General features: G+C 51.3%; 1 protein-coding gene across 1 annotated transcript in view; it reads right to left on the bottom strand.

The window, feature by feature from the left end:
- Positions 1–14,719, bottom strand: part of LOC122393543 (LIM/homeobox protein ttx-3-like) — a 32,578-nt gene that overhangs the window by 3,511 nt on the left and 14,348 nt on the right. Inside the window, exons 3-4 of the mRNA XM_043389708.1 lie at positions 7,610–7,926; positions 943–1,115 (exon numbers count right to left, since the gene is read on the bottom strand). Coding sequence (XP_043245643.1) covers positions 943–1,115; positions 7,610–7,926 — 490 coding nt within the window. The remainder of the gene's footprint in view (positions 1–942; positions 1,116–7,609; positions 7,927–14,719) is intronic.

Raw genomic sequence — 14,719 nt, 5'->3', positions numbered from 1 at the left:
GCTGTTCTGAGACATTCGACATGACATTGACAGTGACATAAGCTTGTCACGACAGTAACGCGCACGACACGACTCAGCAGCGGCGCGGAGCAGCGCCGCATTTTTCTGGTCTGCGGCCCAAGGTGGGCGATTTGGGCCGGGTATGTTGGACGAGAGCGCTCGGTGTGGAGGACGGGGCTGCAGTGGCACTATCTAGGGGAATCTTGGGCGGCACAGCGATGATATGTCCACCAGCGTTGTGGCAGAAGGCGAACAGCGAGGGCCGATGGCACACCCTTCAGCGCTGCAGCCGAATTACCCCTCCTCTCCACGCCCTGAATTCAAACTTATTATATGCAGCCTCTGATCAGATGAAGAAGAATTTAATAAGCATTTCAGACTTATAATTTCTGGCGTCCAATTTTGTATTGTCAATGTATAATGATGGAAATGTCTATCCGAGCCCGTCTGGAAACGTCTGTCCGAGTCTGTGCTATCCCTGTGTGGCAATGGAAACGTCTCTCCGTGTCTGTTCGGTGGCGCTGTGTGGCGATGGAAATGTCTGTCCGAGTCTGTCTGGTGGCACCCGGCCGCCACGGCCGAGTTAGATTGCGTTCCGGGGTTCTGGTGCCACTGCGCAGGCCAGCTCGGTTACAAATATTTACTGGCGGTACACGGCTGGCTGGCTCCACTGCCGATGCTCCTCCCCTGCTGTCAGTCAGCCGCCTCTGACGTCACCAAAACACAGCCATTGCACGCCGCCCCGCCGCGGTTTGTCCACCGGCCAGGGACTGACCAAAGCCGACCACGGCGACTGGCCACAGCCACCACCGGACAACTAGCCACGGACAGCTGACAGCGGGATGAACATGGCACGAACTGACCGCCGAACACCCCGTGACCTCCTGTTCTCCATCGACAGACCTCCCTCACCCGTCTGCCGCGCGCGTCGGAGCCGCATACCTGAACATGCTGTTTGCCGAGGCCCAGCCGGCCGGCCAGGTCGAAGATGGCCTTGGAGTCGGGGTTCGGGTTTCCTCCGAACGAAGTCTGTAGCTCGCGCAGCTGCTGCGCAGAGAACTGGATCCGATGTCGCTTCCTCCGCGACTCGGACAGCTCTGCCGGTAGTCGCGCTCCTGTTGGAGGGAGCAGAGGCAGGTCAGGTCACTGCTGGCCGTATCCCAACGGAGAGGAGAGGTGTTAGGTCAGGTCACTGCAGTCACCGGTAGCGATAGTCATTGATCAGCAAGGTCATTGGTCACTGGCAGTCTCGCTTGAGAAAAGATGGTGATAAGAGGCAAGTCACGGGCAAATGCTACCCTTGCCGGCCCATGGGAACAAATGAGACGATCAAGGGTTGACAACGTGGGCTGGTGTGTTAAAAAAAGCTATGCGGAGTCATCTGATTGCAAACGCTCCCTGTACCTACGGAAAGACCGGAGATGTAGAAAAAAAAACTGGAGCCACATTAACTTAGGCAAACGGAAGCCTTTACTTTCAGATAACTAACAAGTCTCGCTTCTTTGAGGCAGCTCCATCCTTCGTGATACATGGTATCAAGTAAAGGAACAGTCGAAAAGTCGGCTCAACAATCGACAGGCGCAAAGTCAATGTCCGAGCTTACTCGAGGCATCCCTCAGCATAATAGATCATTTGTAAAAGCGACATATAACACCGGGCAGTGATGTTTGGAAACATTTCAAATCGGCAGGCAAAACATGTGTAAAAAAGGTCGCTGGAACTGCTCATTTACTGCTGACGCGGCACTTCCATCAGTTGTCTGGAAAGCATTAAACCGTGGTACTGAGACACACGTGCGTGCTCGACAGTCACCATCGGTGAGATGCCAGAACGCGTCGTCCAGAAGCTGCCGTGCTCGGTATGGGTTCGATTGGGACATCTGGACATATCTGGGAACCTGACCCGGCCAGGCGCGTTGCTCCACCCCCCGGTGACCCATACGGGTGGTATACCGTGCCGGGGAGCGGCCGTCCGCCGGTTCCCCTGAGGCCGGCCGGGGCGCAAATTCCCAATTATGCTACACGCTACGCACCTCCAGCGCTGACTGGCTGGTTTTCGCGGGAGATGACGTCATAACCTGACGCCTACGCTCATTGGCCTGGGGGTTATGTGACGTCACATCCATCAGCCAATAGTCAGACGAGGTGGAAATCTATTCGCTAGTTCAGATACAGGTTAAGGAAAGTCTATGACGACAATATACGAGTCTATGCACGAATCACACGCGGACCTAAGGCGCGAATTCAAGGGCTTATTACGGCATTGATTGATGGCCTTGGCCGAGTGCGCTGGATGTTGGAATTGAAGGCCGTGTTGGTGTTACACCTATTAGACTGTAATTTGTGTTGGATTTTTGGGTGGTGTTGTTTCTGTACCTGTGGTGCAAGATGGAAAAGGATGTGTTTTTTTTTTCGGAAAAATGTGAATCTTCAGGCTTTTCAAACATCGACGTGAACTGCAAAGATGATACCTCAACCTTCACTTTGAGATGTAACGTCAAAACCTGAGAAGAGTTCAGAAACTGGCTTGAACAGGGGCGTAGGCAGGGGGGCACTGGGCCATGCCAATCGCGAATGCCATTGTGATAGAATCGAATCGAAAAACAATCGCGACTGGATACGTAAGCCTACCTATAGGATCGCTGCCTTCCTGCCCACTGGTGCCCTCATTTGATCGGTGTACTCCTACCTATTGGTGCTCTCCTGTAAATAGACGCCCTCTCACCCGAAAGCGCCCTCCTGTAGGTCGCCACCCTGCTACACATTGCTACCATTCTTCTGGTCGGCGCCCTCATAATTATTGGCGCCCTCCTATCTATTGCGCCCTCATGTGAAATTTTTAGGGCCGCCCTCCTCCCTTTTGGCACCCTCTTGTTGAGTGCCGCCCTTCTAGCCATTGGCGCCCTCCTACCTATTGGTTTCCTACTTCCTAGTCCCTCCTGTTGAATGCTAATCGGGACCTTTCTACCTATTGGCGCCCTCGTGTTGATCGCCGCCCTCCTAACCACTGGCACCCTCCTGTTGATCGCCGCCCTCCTATCCACTGGCACCTTCCTGTTAAATCGGCGCCCTCCTCACAGACGCCCTCCTGTTCAATGTCATCCTCGGGCAAAGGCGCCCTCCTCACCATTGCCACCCTCCTGTTAATAGTCACCCTTCCACTCATTGGCGACTTCCTGTTGATGACCGCCCTCCTACCCATTGGCGTCCTCTTGTTGATCGCCACCTTCCTATCTATTGGTGCTCTCCTGTTCCTTGCCGCCCTCTCACCCATGGTGGCACCCTCCTGTTGATTGTTGATCGGAGCCTTCTGGCTTCTTACCTATTGGCGCCCCCCTTTTGATCGCCGCCCTTCTACCCATTGGCGTCCAAGTTTCGGTGATTGAAGGTGCTCAACACTGTATGCATCTGTGAGAAGGTCAAGAGGGCTGGTCGAGGTAATTTGGATGAGAAGCCCGAGAAGACTAATCGATCTCATGAGGAACAGCTCTGTTATGGTTTCTCTTTCTGTTGTTGCCGCCCTCTCGTTGTGCGCTTGTGTTTACGCACCTCGCGCTCCGGTATCAATCCGATATGGTGATCTGGTGTCGGTGTGTATGCCACCGCCAATAAACTTTTCTAAATTTCTACATCGTCACCCATGGGCGAAGCTTTCTATACAGCTTGTGTGGCATCGGCCCCACCAAACCTTAGGTATTTTTTACACCTTCAAATTTGGTAAAAGAGCGGGAAGAGCTTTGAACAGTGAGCACGCAAAAGATGTGCCTAAAAAGCGGAGGAAAAGGTTGTTTTCAAAAATTTCGCGCGCCTTCGGCGCAGCATTTCACCATCTCTTCTTTACTAGGAACTTAGTACCTATGCCAATAACTTGCAACCTTTTTGTCACGTTTGAGATGAACCCGCGCCAGGAGGTTTCTTCAGACATGCGGTTAAAAAAGATCCGAAAAAGGTGCCACTACGTTACGAGCTTCCGTTTTTTTTTTTCCTCGGGGAGAGAGGGAAGTGGGTGAGCGGGAGGGGCACACCTTTTGGTACATTGCTCTTACACGTGCTGTAAAAATGCAAACCATAGTCGCTAAAAGCAAGGTCGTCAGGTCATGTCAAGTGCTCTAACTTAAAAAAAAAGTTTTAAGCATTGCCACTTAAGCTGAGCGGGTGACTTGACCTTTTTGGCCTGGAGTAAAAACAAAATACACACGATGCCAAATCAATGCAGCGTAACCTACCATACCAAGTCACTGGTGGCGTGGTAAAAAAATGCCTCCACCCCCCCCCCCCCCCCCTCCCGCTGAGCGGATTTTTATCTCGCGACCGTATAGCGCCCTCCTGGGGTGAGGTGGCGCCCTCCAAACCCTTGCCCCCCCTTCGCGATTTTTCTAAATACGCCGCTGGGCTTGAAATTTACTGTTCTTCTACCTCAACTACTCTTTCAACTCTTCTTTCGCCGCAACTTCTGCGTCGGATATAGGTACCCGATAAATCGTTCGCAGTGTACTTGACTATTAAAGGCATCAGAGCAGTGGTCTTCGAGCCCTGCCATCGGCCGTGCACATCTCGGAACCCGCTCCCATCTGCCGTGCAGATCTCTCTGAGCCGCCTGCCGCCGGCGCCTCCAGAGCCGAGCGGGCCCCCATGCGCATGCCCCGGACGCGAGTGACGACACCGTGACGTCACCCGCCTGGGCTGTGCGTAGCGTGTAGCACTATTGGGAATTTGCGGCCGGGGCGGCTGGCGTCCGGCACAGTTGCTGCAGACGCCTGGAGCTGACGCGGCGCAGTGCCACCGAGTTACCCGCCGCTATCGGGCCCTGTAAACGGCCGCCACGGCCCGACGGCGGCCCCGCCAGCCCTGCGGCCCATCACCGAGAGCAGGGCGTGACGTCACGGGACGGCAGCAGATACGGTCGGCAGTCGGACGGCACTTTTTCGGCTACTGTTTGATATAAACAGAGTCGGCCCGGGGTCGGTTCGAGCGGTAGCTGCACCGGCGAGCGACAGAGGCGGACGGTCACACCACGGCGTCCCAACACACTGCCAAGCCTCGCGAGACAGCGCTTCTGGACAGAACGCTACGCAGAACTGCAGGCTTTTCTTGCTAGGCATTCGAAAGGTCTCGAATTGCGCATGGAATTTTCCCTCAAATATTCATTTAGGATTTATGGCGCTGGATATCACATAAACTTGATTTACAATTTTGCAGTTCTCCAGCGTTCTTCAATGCTACATCAAACCAAAATGAAACGAACGATTGGAACTAAAATCTTGGGAAAACCTAAAATAGCTGATGCCCTATTGCCTTCATTAATTCCGCCCACTCTGACTCCGCCCATCCGTTACGAGGGTCGGCGCGCGCGTGTGTGGGTGGGTGGGTGAGGGAGCGGCGGGTCGACTGTGACAGAGGATGAGTGGCAGCTCGCCGTCACACGGGGGCACTCTGTTATGACAGTCGGCACTGATGCGCGGCAGACACGCAGAGGGGGTTGCAGGGGGGGGGCTGTTCCTAGTGCGTTCCTCGCGGGGTCGGCGGGACCTGGCGCCTCTGCCACAGACTGGTCAGCACCAGCACTGAGAGGGCTCGGTGGCTGACGTGTCATCGCATCCCTCACAGCGCTGGGTGGTCAGAGGTGGCGACGTTGTTTGCGGGGTGGATGATGACCAGTGTTTGCTTTATAGCTGCGTTTTTATACGGGACTCTAGGGACCCCTTGGCGCCGGCAGCTCAGATTAAGAGCGCGGTGGAAGCGAGCGAAAGAATAGATCGAGAAGGGACGGAGTGTATGATCCAGGGGAGCGGAGGGGTCACCGTTCTTAGTTCAAGTTGGAGCGAACTGCACGTTAATGTACAATCAATTCATGCCAACAGCACGTGACCCGAATCAAACCATGCTCTGCTCAAATCGTCATTATTCCACGGTAGCGCTCTAAAGACAGCTACGACGAAATAAAGAAAAAACCTTTTGTCGATCCAATCCTGTACGAGCATGGCACGATACTTAACTATTAATCATCCTGGCACTGCGCGCCTTTGAACTTACCATGCATACCCGTGGTGGTCAAAAGTCGCCCACGGGTAATATAGGTATCGCTGTGGTCAGTAAACGCTCCAAAAGGACTTAATGCATGGCGCTTCTAGATAAGGCGGCAGTAAAACAGGAACATCTATAAGACATAATTCACGATAGCAGTTGCCTGCGCCCGGGGAATTTCAGCTCGGGCGGCGGCGGTGCAGCGTTGTTCCACGCTGCTGGCTGAGTGGTTCTTCACGGTCTGTGCACGCAACTGGCGCCGCACCGCCACTGAGCACCCCAAGGCCGACCCCGTATCGCTCGGACCCCCAACGGGCACCCCTATGGACTAGCGGAAGAGACCGTACGGGCCAACATGTCAGGTCGGAACCATCAAGAAGACCGCTCGGTAGTCAGCTCGATTGATCCTACGAGCATATAATTGAGAGGACCGACGAAGACGACGGCGACGACCGAAGTCATGTAGTAGAATCGGCCATGCTGCTCAGCCGTCTCTGTCCCAGTAGGAATGCCAGCAGTCAGTCCCCACACATCACAGAATCGCTGTCGCTCCCCCACCACAGTGGTACCCTGGAATGTTCACAGTGATCGGGGCTATACTCCCCAGAGCGCTGCCGATGACGGAAGCGGGGAGATATTCGCTCGGCTCACTGACCAGCGACTGATAGATACGCGGCACTACCTAGAACTGTGAGCAGTGCAGCTAAAGGCGAGGGTTCTGGGAGGACGTAGCGGCCTCGGTAGGACGCTAAAATAAACGGGCTAGTGGATACCGGGGAGCGTTACAATCAAGGGACATAAGTGCTAGCAATTTTTTAAGCACGAATGGATTGAGCTTGTCATTGAACTGAACAAGTGCTAGTTATGCTTTTAAGTAGCAGTCAAGACCAAATTTTAACACTGTGAAGCTAGCATAATTCAATTGCTCACTACCAAATAACAAAAAAATAAAAGCACTCCAATTTTGGGGACAGTTGGACTCTTATGCATTGACAGTTTAAAATATAGTTTTATATGCCAAACAATATATGTTCATATCCACCTATAAGGAATAGAGTTCGTGCGGTATTTTCTTTGAAGATGTGATCCGTGCAATATGCACGAAAACGGAAATGAATTTTTATATTGCTGTTAGGTAGCTAGACTGTTGTCATTATGCCTGTATATCGAGCTGTTCCGCGTTTTAACAGAAATGTTATCTTTTGTTTAGCCGTCTCATCGTATGTTTATGATGTTTGCTGCCGGGGTCGTACAAGCCGCGACGAGCCATGGCTATTGTCACTGGCCTGAGCTGAGGTGTTTCATATTTTTATAGCTCGACCAGGAACTATTGTCCTTGGAAAACATAACGTCCCCGCCTACGTCATAAGTAGTTGTCGTCTAGTCTAGATACAGACACGAATGAATTGAGCTGGTGTCATTTGGTGCAAAACCTGTCAGTCGTGCTACTAACCAGAGCTCAGTCCGTACCCAACGGACCAATCAACCGAAACCACTGAGCCGAGACAATCTGAGCGTGCCATCGCCGCTCACTGCTGAGGGCCGCTGCTCCCACCCCTCTATCACACCCGGCCCTGCCGACTGACCTGTCTTCCTGGCGCCTCTGCGGCGGCCGCGGCCCGGCCTCCCCGGCGGCACATAGCTGGGCTGGCCGGGCAGCGCGCCGGGCGGCAGCGGCAGGGCGCCGGGCGGCACCGCGCCGCCGCCAGCCGCAGCGTGGGCCGGACAGTAGACGTCGTCCGGACCGGCGGCGAACAGCTCGTGGCGAACCATGGTGCGCCGGCACAGGCCGCAGCTGAAGCAGCCCGGGTGGTAGCGGCGAGGAGGGACGGTCGGGGCCACCACGGCCAGCTCCCAGGGACTGGAGAACTGGCGGCCGCACCGACGGCACGTGTTGTATAATCTGCAACGGAACGGAAGGCATTGGTTATACAGACCGTAACGAACGGAAGGTATGGATATACACAGCCTGAAACGGGACAACGTGTTACACGTGTTACGGGACACGTGTTACGGGACACGTGTTATATAGCCAGCGATGGGACGGCACTGGTTATACAATATACAATATACAATATACCTACAGCTTGAAATGAAATGGACGGAACGGGATATATATTAAGTGTATTAGCAACCTCAAAAATACAGAGGAACATAATTTTCGAAGCAAGAAAGAAGCTAGCACGACGACAGATGCAGTCTCCCCCTTTCGGCCCCTCGCACAGTTGTATCATTTCCCTATTTACGCATATGCTAACTTTATGTACCAAATCAATGCTTACAATGTAAACTAAATATCTAATGAAATGATATAAAAGAGAAAATGGATATAAAAGAGAAAATGTGTTATTTTCATCACACACTTTCACTGAAGTGCTTAGTTAACTAGACTTCAAAGCGCTTCTGATGTATCGAAGTAGTGCGGCACAGTCTACCTTCCTGCGTTTACCGCTGGCGCAATGTAAGTTGTGCGGCACAGTATACCTTCAGGCGTTTACCGCTGGCGCTGCCGAAGTAGTGCGGCACAGTCTACCTTCAGGCGTTGACCGCTAGCGCCATCTAGGGTGCAGAATTATAAGCTCTTATGCGTAATGCGATGACCACGGCCGCTGACGCCGAGCAAGTCAAAGGAGTTGAAAGTGCCAACTGCCATGAAATTAATGAAGTTTTTATCAGAGCGTGATCAGTTTCCACGTTATGGAAAAGCACAATTTTTTCATGTTGACTATTTCAAAGCATTCAGCCGACAACGTAGTTATATGTCAACAGCTTTTATCTATCTAATATATAGGTTTTCTTACCGGGCGATGACAGTGTAGTGTTTAAAATGAATACAAAATTACTGCCAAATTTGAATTGGTGTTTATAATCATCATTTAGATATACTATATAAACGAACATACAAAATGTATAACTACAACATTGATTTGCAGCACCCGGCGTGTTAAGTGGTGACGTTTTCATGCGTGCAGGCATTACCTATTAGACACAGGGTTTTGTCTGACAAGTGTTCTGTGTCATTAAACCGAGTACGACAGCAGTCGCATCCGCGCCCTGTCATTGTCAGCGACATATGTCATCAATCCAAACGGTGGCTTTTGCACGATTCGCCACGCCTTCATCAAATCTTCGCCATGATCTTTATAACAATTGCACACGCACCATTGTGTCTGGTGGCAGCTCTGTAATAGTGTTCACGCGTGACCGGGTCTTCAAGTTCAAATTAGACTTCGTGAGCCGTCTCCAAACTCTCCCACTCGTTTTAATCCCTTTTCCGTCGTTTGAGTCGTTGCCAGGCTCGCAGGAGTGTCAATCAGCGCCCGTCACGGGTGTCCATCTCTGAAGGGCCGGCTGTCTGTCCGTCAGGCACCTGCAGTTCGGCAGCGCTGTGCGGCTCGCCGGCGCCCGCCGTCTCCGACCAGACCAGCGATGGTTCACCTGTCAGTGCCGCGCCGCGCGGCCCTCTGTAACCGCTTATCACACAGCCGCGTCGCATTATCACTTAGCCAGCCGCGCTGCAGCCCAAGTTTTGTCTGATTATTGACATTAACACCTTAGTGGCCTATTGTGTCACCGCAGATTATCAGCTCATGAAGGATCTGTTTCCTTCACGGCCTGACAACATATATCTGTCAGCTATACCGGCTTCAGTCGGGGTGCCGGCAGCGTTCACAGACTGATCGATCAGATGGATCCGAGAGATTCCACGCTCAGAAACGGCCAATAAGGAGACGCCAAACAGACACATTGTATCCAACAGGGATATTCAGCGCCCAAAGAATGCGGCCTTATATAAAACAAAAATGTTATTGTTCCTTTGACTTCGCCGTGACTGTCGTGTTGGCATTGTCCTATGCAGTGGCTAAATGTGAATGCACACAAACTGATTCTCAGCAAGTAGACCGCAACTTTTACCATCCCGTCTCTTATAAATCCGCTACCCAGTGTCGCGTCCACCGCAAGGCGTCCACCAAGATGCCTTACGCTGCCCTGGGGCCAGGCACGTAGCCAGGATTTTGCTCAGGGAGGGGCCACAGGTCGCGGCCTAGTGTGGTACGCCCTCCAAAAAGGAAAACTCCTCGGATTCGGCCCACTATTTTTGGGAGTCTGGCGCAGCTGTATTTACTTTTTTGTTTTATTTTCTTTATCTTATTTTATTTTTTATTATATTTTTTATTATATTTTATTTTAGTTATTTTTTTCGCTATTAGGGGCGAAATGACCCCGGTGCCCCCCCCCCCCCTTGGCTACGTCCCTGCCTAGGGCTGCTAGTTTGTCTGTTCCCCTGGAGCTACTACAGGCCGTATGACGTCATTGAATGGCGACCCTGGCGGGCGGGGCCGGGAGCAGAGCCGCCGCCGCCGCCGCCGCCGCCGCCGCCGCCCTCCCGCCGGCGCGAGTCAATGCGACCACCGATCAAAGAGGCCCATTGAAAACCCTCTCGACGCGCTCATCCCACGTCAATGGTTGCGGGGCTACATTTTTTAGCGCTGTCACCGGCATGTGTGCCGCGGAAGGGTGTTATCACCCTGAATGAGCTTTTGATGGCGCGGCCGGTTTCTGTAGCCGTGTTTGCGCCGCTGTCCGTCGGCTGGGTATTATTCAGTTTTTGTCGACCGGGTGCCTTCTGTGGGGCAATCGAGAGGCAGTGGCCGGCGGGGGGCGGCGCCCAGCAGCTTTTTCTGCTGTTGTAACCGGTCTAGTGGTGGCGAGAAACGTTATAAAGCGCTAAAATCCGACCTGATCATCCGATAAATGTGTATGAGGAGCGTGTGAAAACGCGCCCGGACTCGGCAGGCGCCTGAGGGGCGCGGCGGGCGGCGGGCACGCGACCGCTGGTCGCTCGGCAGCTCTACTCCGAGTAGAGCTCCTCAGACACCAAAAGGACCAGGGGAGCAGGGGACCAGGGCCAGGGAAACAGTCGGTCCGCATCGCTCGCAGGACGATGCGACTGCGGGCACATTTTGGACGGTTTCGCGAGGAGCAGATATTATGTAAATGTAGATTTAAGGTATGTGAGCCGTGATGATATATCATGCATGCACCGCAGTTGCATAAGAGAAACATGGCTAAAAATGATGAACAATAGTTGCAATATGTGTAGGGGAGAGTGGGGTGGGTTGTATCAGTTTTTACTCCGAGACCCATAAACTCGTAACCATCCGTGATAAAATCATTATTTCCATACTATCTCCTTCCTTGATTCTTCTGCTTTTTTGTGCAAAGAAACTTTTCCGCTACCTCTACCAGTTTTTCTTCTACAGTCTGCCGAATAGAACAATGTTTTTGATACAACTTGCCCCATGGCTTGGGTGAGTTGTATCACATGGTGGGGTAATTTGTATCACTATTTCACGTTTCAAGCAGTATGCTTGCCACTGGTTTTGAACATAACAACAACATTAAATGGGGTTAGTACAATGTATATGCGCAAAGGCTTCACTTTTATTAGACCAAACTTAGGTCAATCCGAACGAAACATTGAAACGCACGAAACATCAACAGACTAGACGCAAAAGTGGCCCGTTAAGAGCAAAGAAGCCAACACATTGTGCCGAAATGGAACGAGTATTAACTAGCTACCTACAAACGCGAGCCAGGGCTTAGCTTTCGCGATCAAAAGCAACATACCCATACATACATACATATATACATGTTACAACACACCCCACCCGGCTCTGATACAACATGTACCTCGCCGCCATCTTGGAAAAAAACATCCTCGTGCTCAATAACAGCGGACAGCTGGAGAAATCCATTTTCACTCACGCAGCCTTAGAACCTACCCTCACCACCGCTACGGAGATCTGTCAAATTCGTGCACATCTAAATGCCCAAAACACACATTTTCTTGCAACTTATTTTTTTAGAATGGCATTAAAAAAAAAAACATAAAATCGGCTCTCACCTCGAGACGCGTCCACCCAGCCACACGACAGAACAGGGAAAGATGGCGCCCGGAAAACCTCGTCGGCTGGTCGTGTCACGAGCGTCATCTATTGGATAAATTTGGCGCAATTCGCCCTGATACAACTTGGACATGATACAACTCTCCCCGCTCTCCCCTACGGTTTTTGCCTATCCCAAGTTCAGCCAAATGAGTTCCAACTGTCCCCGCAAGCGCTGCCCGTCCTTTTGTGCGAATTGTGCGTTTTGTGTGTCACGCTGAAAAATTGGTCAAAACAATGACCTGTCAGACAAAACATTTGGTCCGCCGCTTTCAACGAATTCATTCAACGTGCAGTGGTGAATATGCACAATGCGTTAGTTTTACAGCCGGGTCGCAATTGCGCTGACCACGCCCGTTACATAAGCGGGGGTTGTGGACATACGCAGTGCACAACGCACAGTCGCCGCTCTGCTGTTACCCTTCCCAACACCATCACTAGTTACTCCTGTCCTGCGGTCCCGTAGCCTCCACCTACCCTATCCTTACGATTCTGCCATCGCGCAGCCCAGTATAGCTGTGGTGCCGCGCAGCCCACCGGCACATTATTTAGTTGCGGCGTCTCCGCCCAAGTGCGCTATTGTTTTGTCGCGTGTGCGCAAATACTGTTTCCTTTTCAAGTACCTTCTGAGGCCTGTTTCACTAAAAACTTGTATTTACAAGTGTTTGTAGTTTACAATTCATAAGTATTTTTACCAACTACGTAAAAACCGATTTCACTAAGCTTCATCGCCAGTGGCACCTCCGATAAGAAAATGTTTGCAAATAAACTTGTAAACAGTAAAAATCAGTAAAAATGTTTTAATCAAGAACTATAGCATGTTAAAGATATTGCTTCTTTGTATCAAATATTGTCTAGTATTCATGTCAAAAGCTGCCTAATTAAATTATATTTAATGATGCTGTTGGAAAAAGATATAAATGATAATTCACATTGTCCTATTATTGTAAGAAAATAACACGCAAAACATTTGACAGCAGAAGACTGTTGAATGCAATTATGGCGCGCGAATGACAAAATTTGACGATATTTTAATACCGATTATTTTGCATCTTAGGGTGCGTGCTAAGTAAAAATTGAGCATGAAACGACTCAACAAAGCATAGTTGTTCTAAATATATGACTGTTTTGCATTATTGCACAAAAAGTATCAAAATTCCGAACGTCAGGACCACTGGAATTTCAGATTTGTAATTACGATGTTTTCTTTCAAGTTTCTGGTCTTCGTGAAACAGAAAGTTTGCGATTCCCATGTTTTCTTGCAAACTTTTTCTTGTAAAAAAGTTTGCAAATTTTAAACTCAAAATTCATATTCAAAGGTTTCGTGAAATCCAAATCTCAAATGTTGGTAATTATTTCTTGTAAACTCAAGCTTTTTCTTTGTAAATACAAGTTTTATTTGTTAGTGAAACAGGCCTCTGATCTCGTTTTTAGTATCTATATTATAAATCCTAAAAAGTACCCCGCCGCCGTGTGCGACGTAGTCACTTTGTAGCGCTTATTGCGGCGGCGTCCGTTGAGCTACGGCCGTGAAATTTTACAGCGATGTGGGCCACCTTTACACGTAGCTCGTATTAACTTTTGGACATGATGCGGCCGGGGGTGCGCCCTTGGCGCGTGCTCGCGTGCCCATAGGGTTAACATTAGAATAGGCAAAAACACGCTATTGCTCGGGAACGGTAAGGGCTACGGGGGTGAAATTTTCACTGCAAGTCGGACGCGTGCACTCATTTGTCGTATTCAATTTTCGAGGGGGTGGGTTCAGCGGTGTGCACGTGGTGGGGCCGCGACCGGCGCCGAGCAGAGGGCACGTGCTTTAGGCTCAGTTGTTCGCTTAAAAAACTGAGTGGGCCGGCAGGTCATTGACCTTTGACAACGAAGGCCGACACAAGGCACCGCTCGCCAAGAGGATTTGCCAGTAAATACAGTTAATTTATTTTTGCAACATCTCAGCCGTTTCTGGGCCGATTTAGCTGAAACTTGGACTGTCGCTGGTAGTGTAGTGTAGTGTAGGGTAGGGTAGGGTAGGGTAGGGTAGGGTAGGGTAGGGTAGGGTAGGGTAGGGTAGGGTTGGGTAGGGGATTGTAGGTAGGGTAGGGTAGGGTAGGGTAGGGAATTGTAGGGTAGGGGTAGGGTAGGGTAGGGTAGGGTAGGGTAGGGTAGGGTAGGTTAGGGTAGTGTAGGGTAGGGGTAGGGTAGGGTAGGGTAGGGTAGGGTAAGGTAGGGTAGGGTATGGTAGGGTAGGTTAGGGTAGGGTAGGGTAGGGTAGGGTAAGTTAGGAGTAGGGTAGGGTAGGGTAGGAGTAGGGGTAGGTAGGGTAGGGTAGGGTAGGGTAAGTTAGGAGTAGGGTAGGGTAGGGTAGGAGTAGGGGTAGGGGTAGGTAGGGTAGGGTATGGTAGGGTAGGGTAGGGTAGGGTAGGGTAGGGTAGGGTAGGGTAGGGTAGGGTAGGGTAGGGTAGGGTAGGGTAGGGTAGTGTAGGGGTAGGGTAGGGTAGGATACAGTAGGGTAGGGGTAGGGTAGGGTAGGGTAGGGTAGGGTAGTGTAAGGGTAGGGTAGGGTAGGGTAGGGTATGGTAAGGTAGGGTAGTGTAGGGGTAGAGGTAGGGGCAGGGTAGGGTAGGGTAGGGTAGGGTAGGGGTAGGGTAGGGTAGGGTAGGGTAGGTTAGGGGTAGGGGTAGGGTAGGGTAGGGTAGGGTTGAATTGAGTAACATCCTAACTTATTAAGGGCTCGAACAACTCGCATGCATC

Source organism: Amphibalanus amphitrite, unplaced genomic scaffold (assembly GCF_019059575.1).
Source record: "Amphibalanus amphitrite isolate SeventyFive unplaced genomic scaffold, NRLGWU_Aamphi_draft 000540F_arrow, whole genome shotgun sequence".
In the NCBI taxonomy this organism is placed as follows: Eukaryota; Metazoa; Arthropoda; class Thecostraca; order Balanomorpha; family Balanidae; genus Amphibalanus; species Amphibalanus amphitrite.
This window is presented reverse-complemented; position numbering and strand designations above follow the sequence as displayed.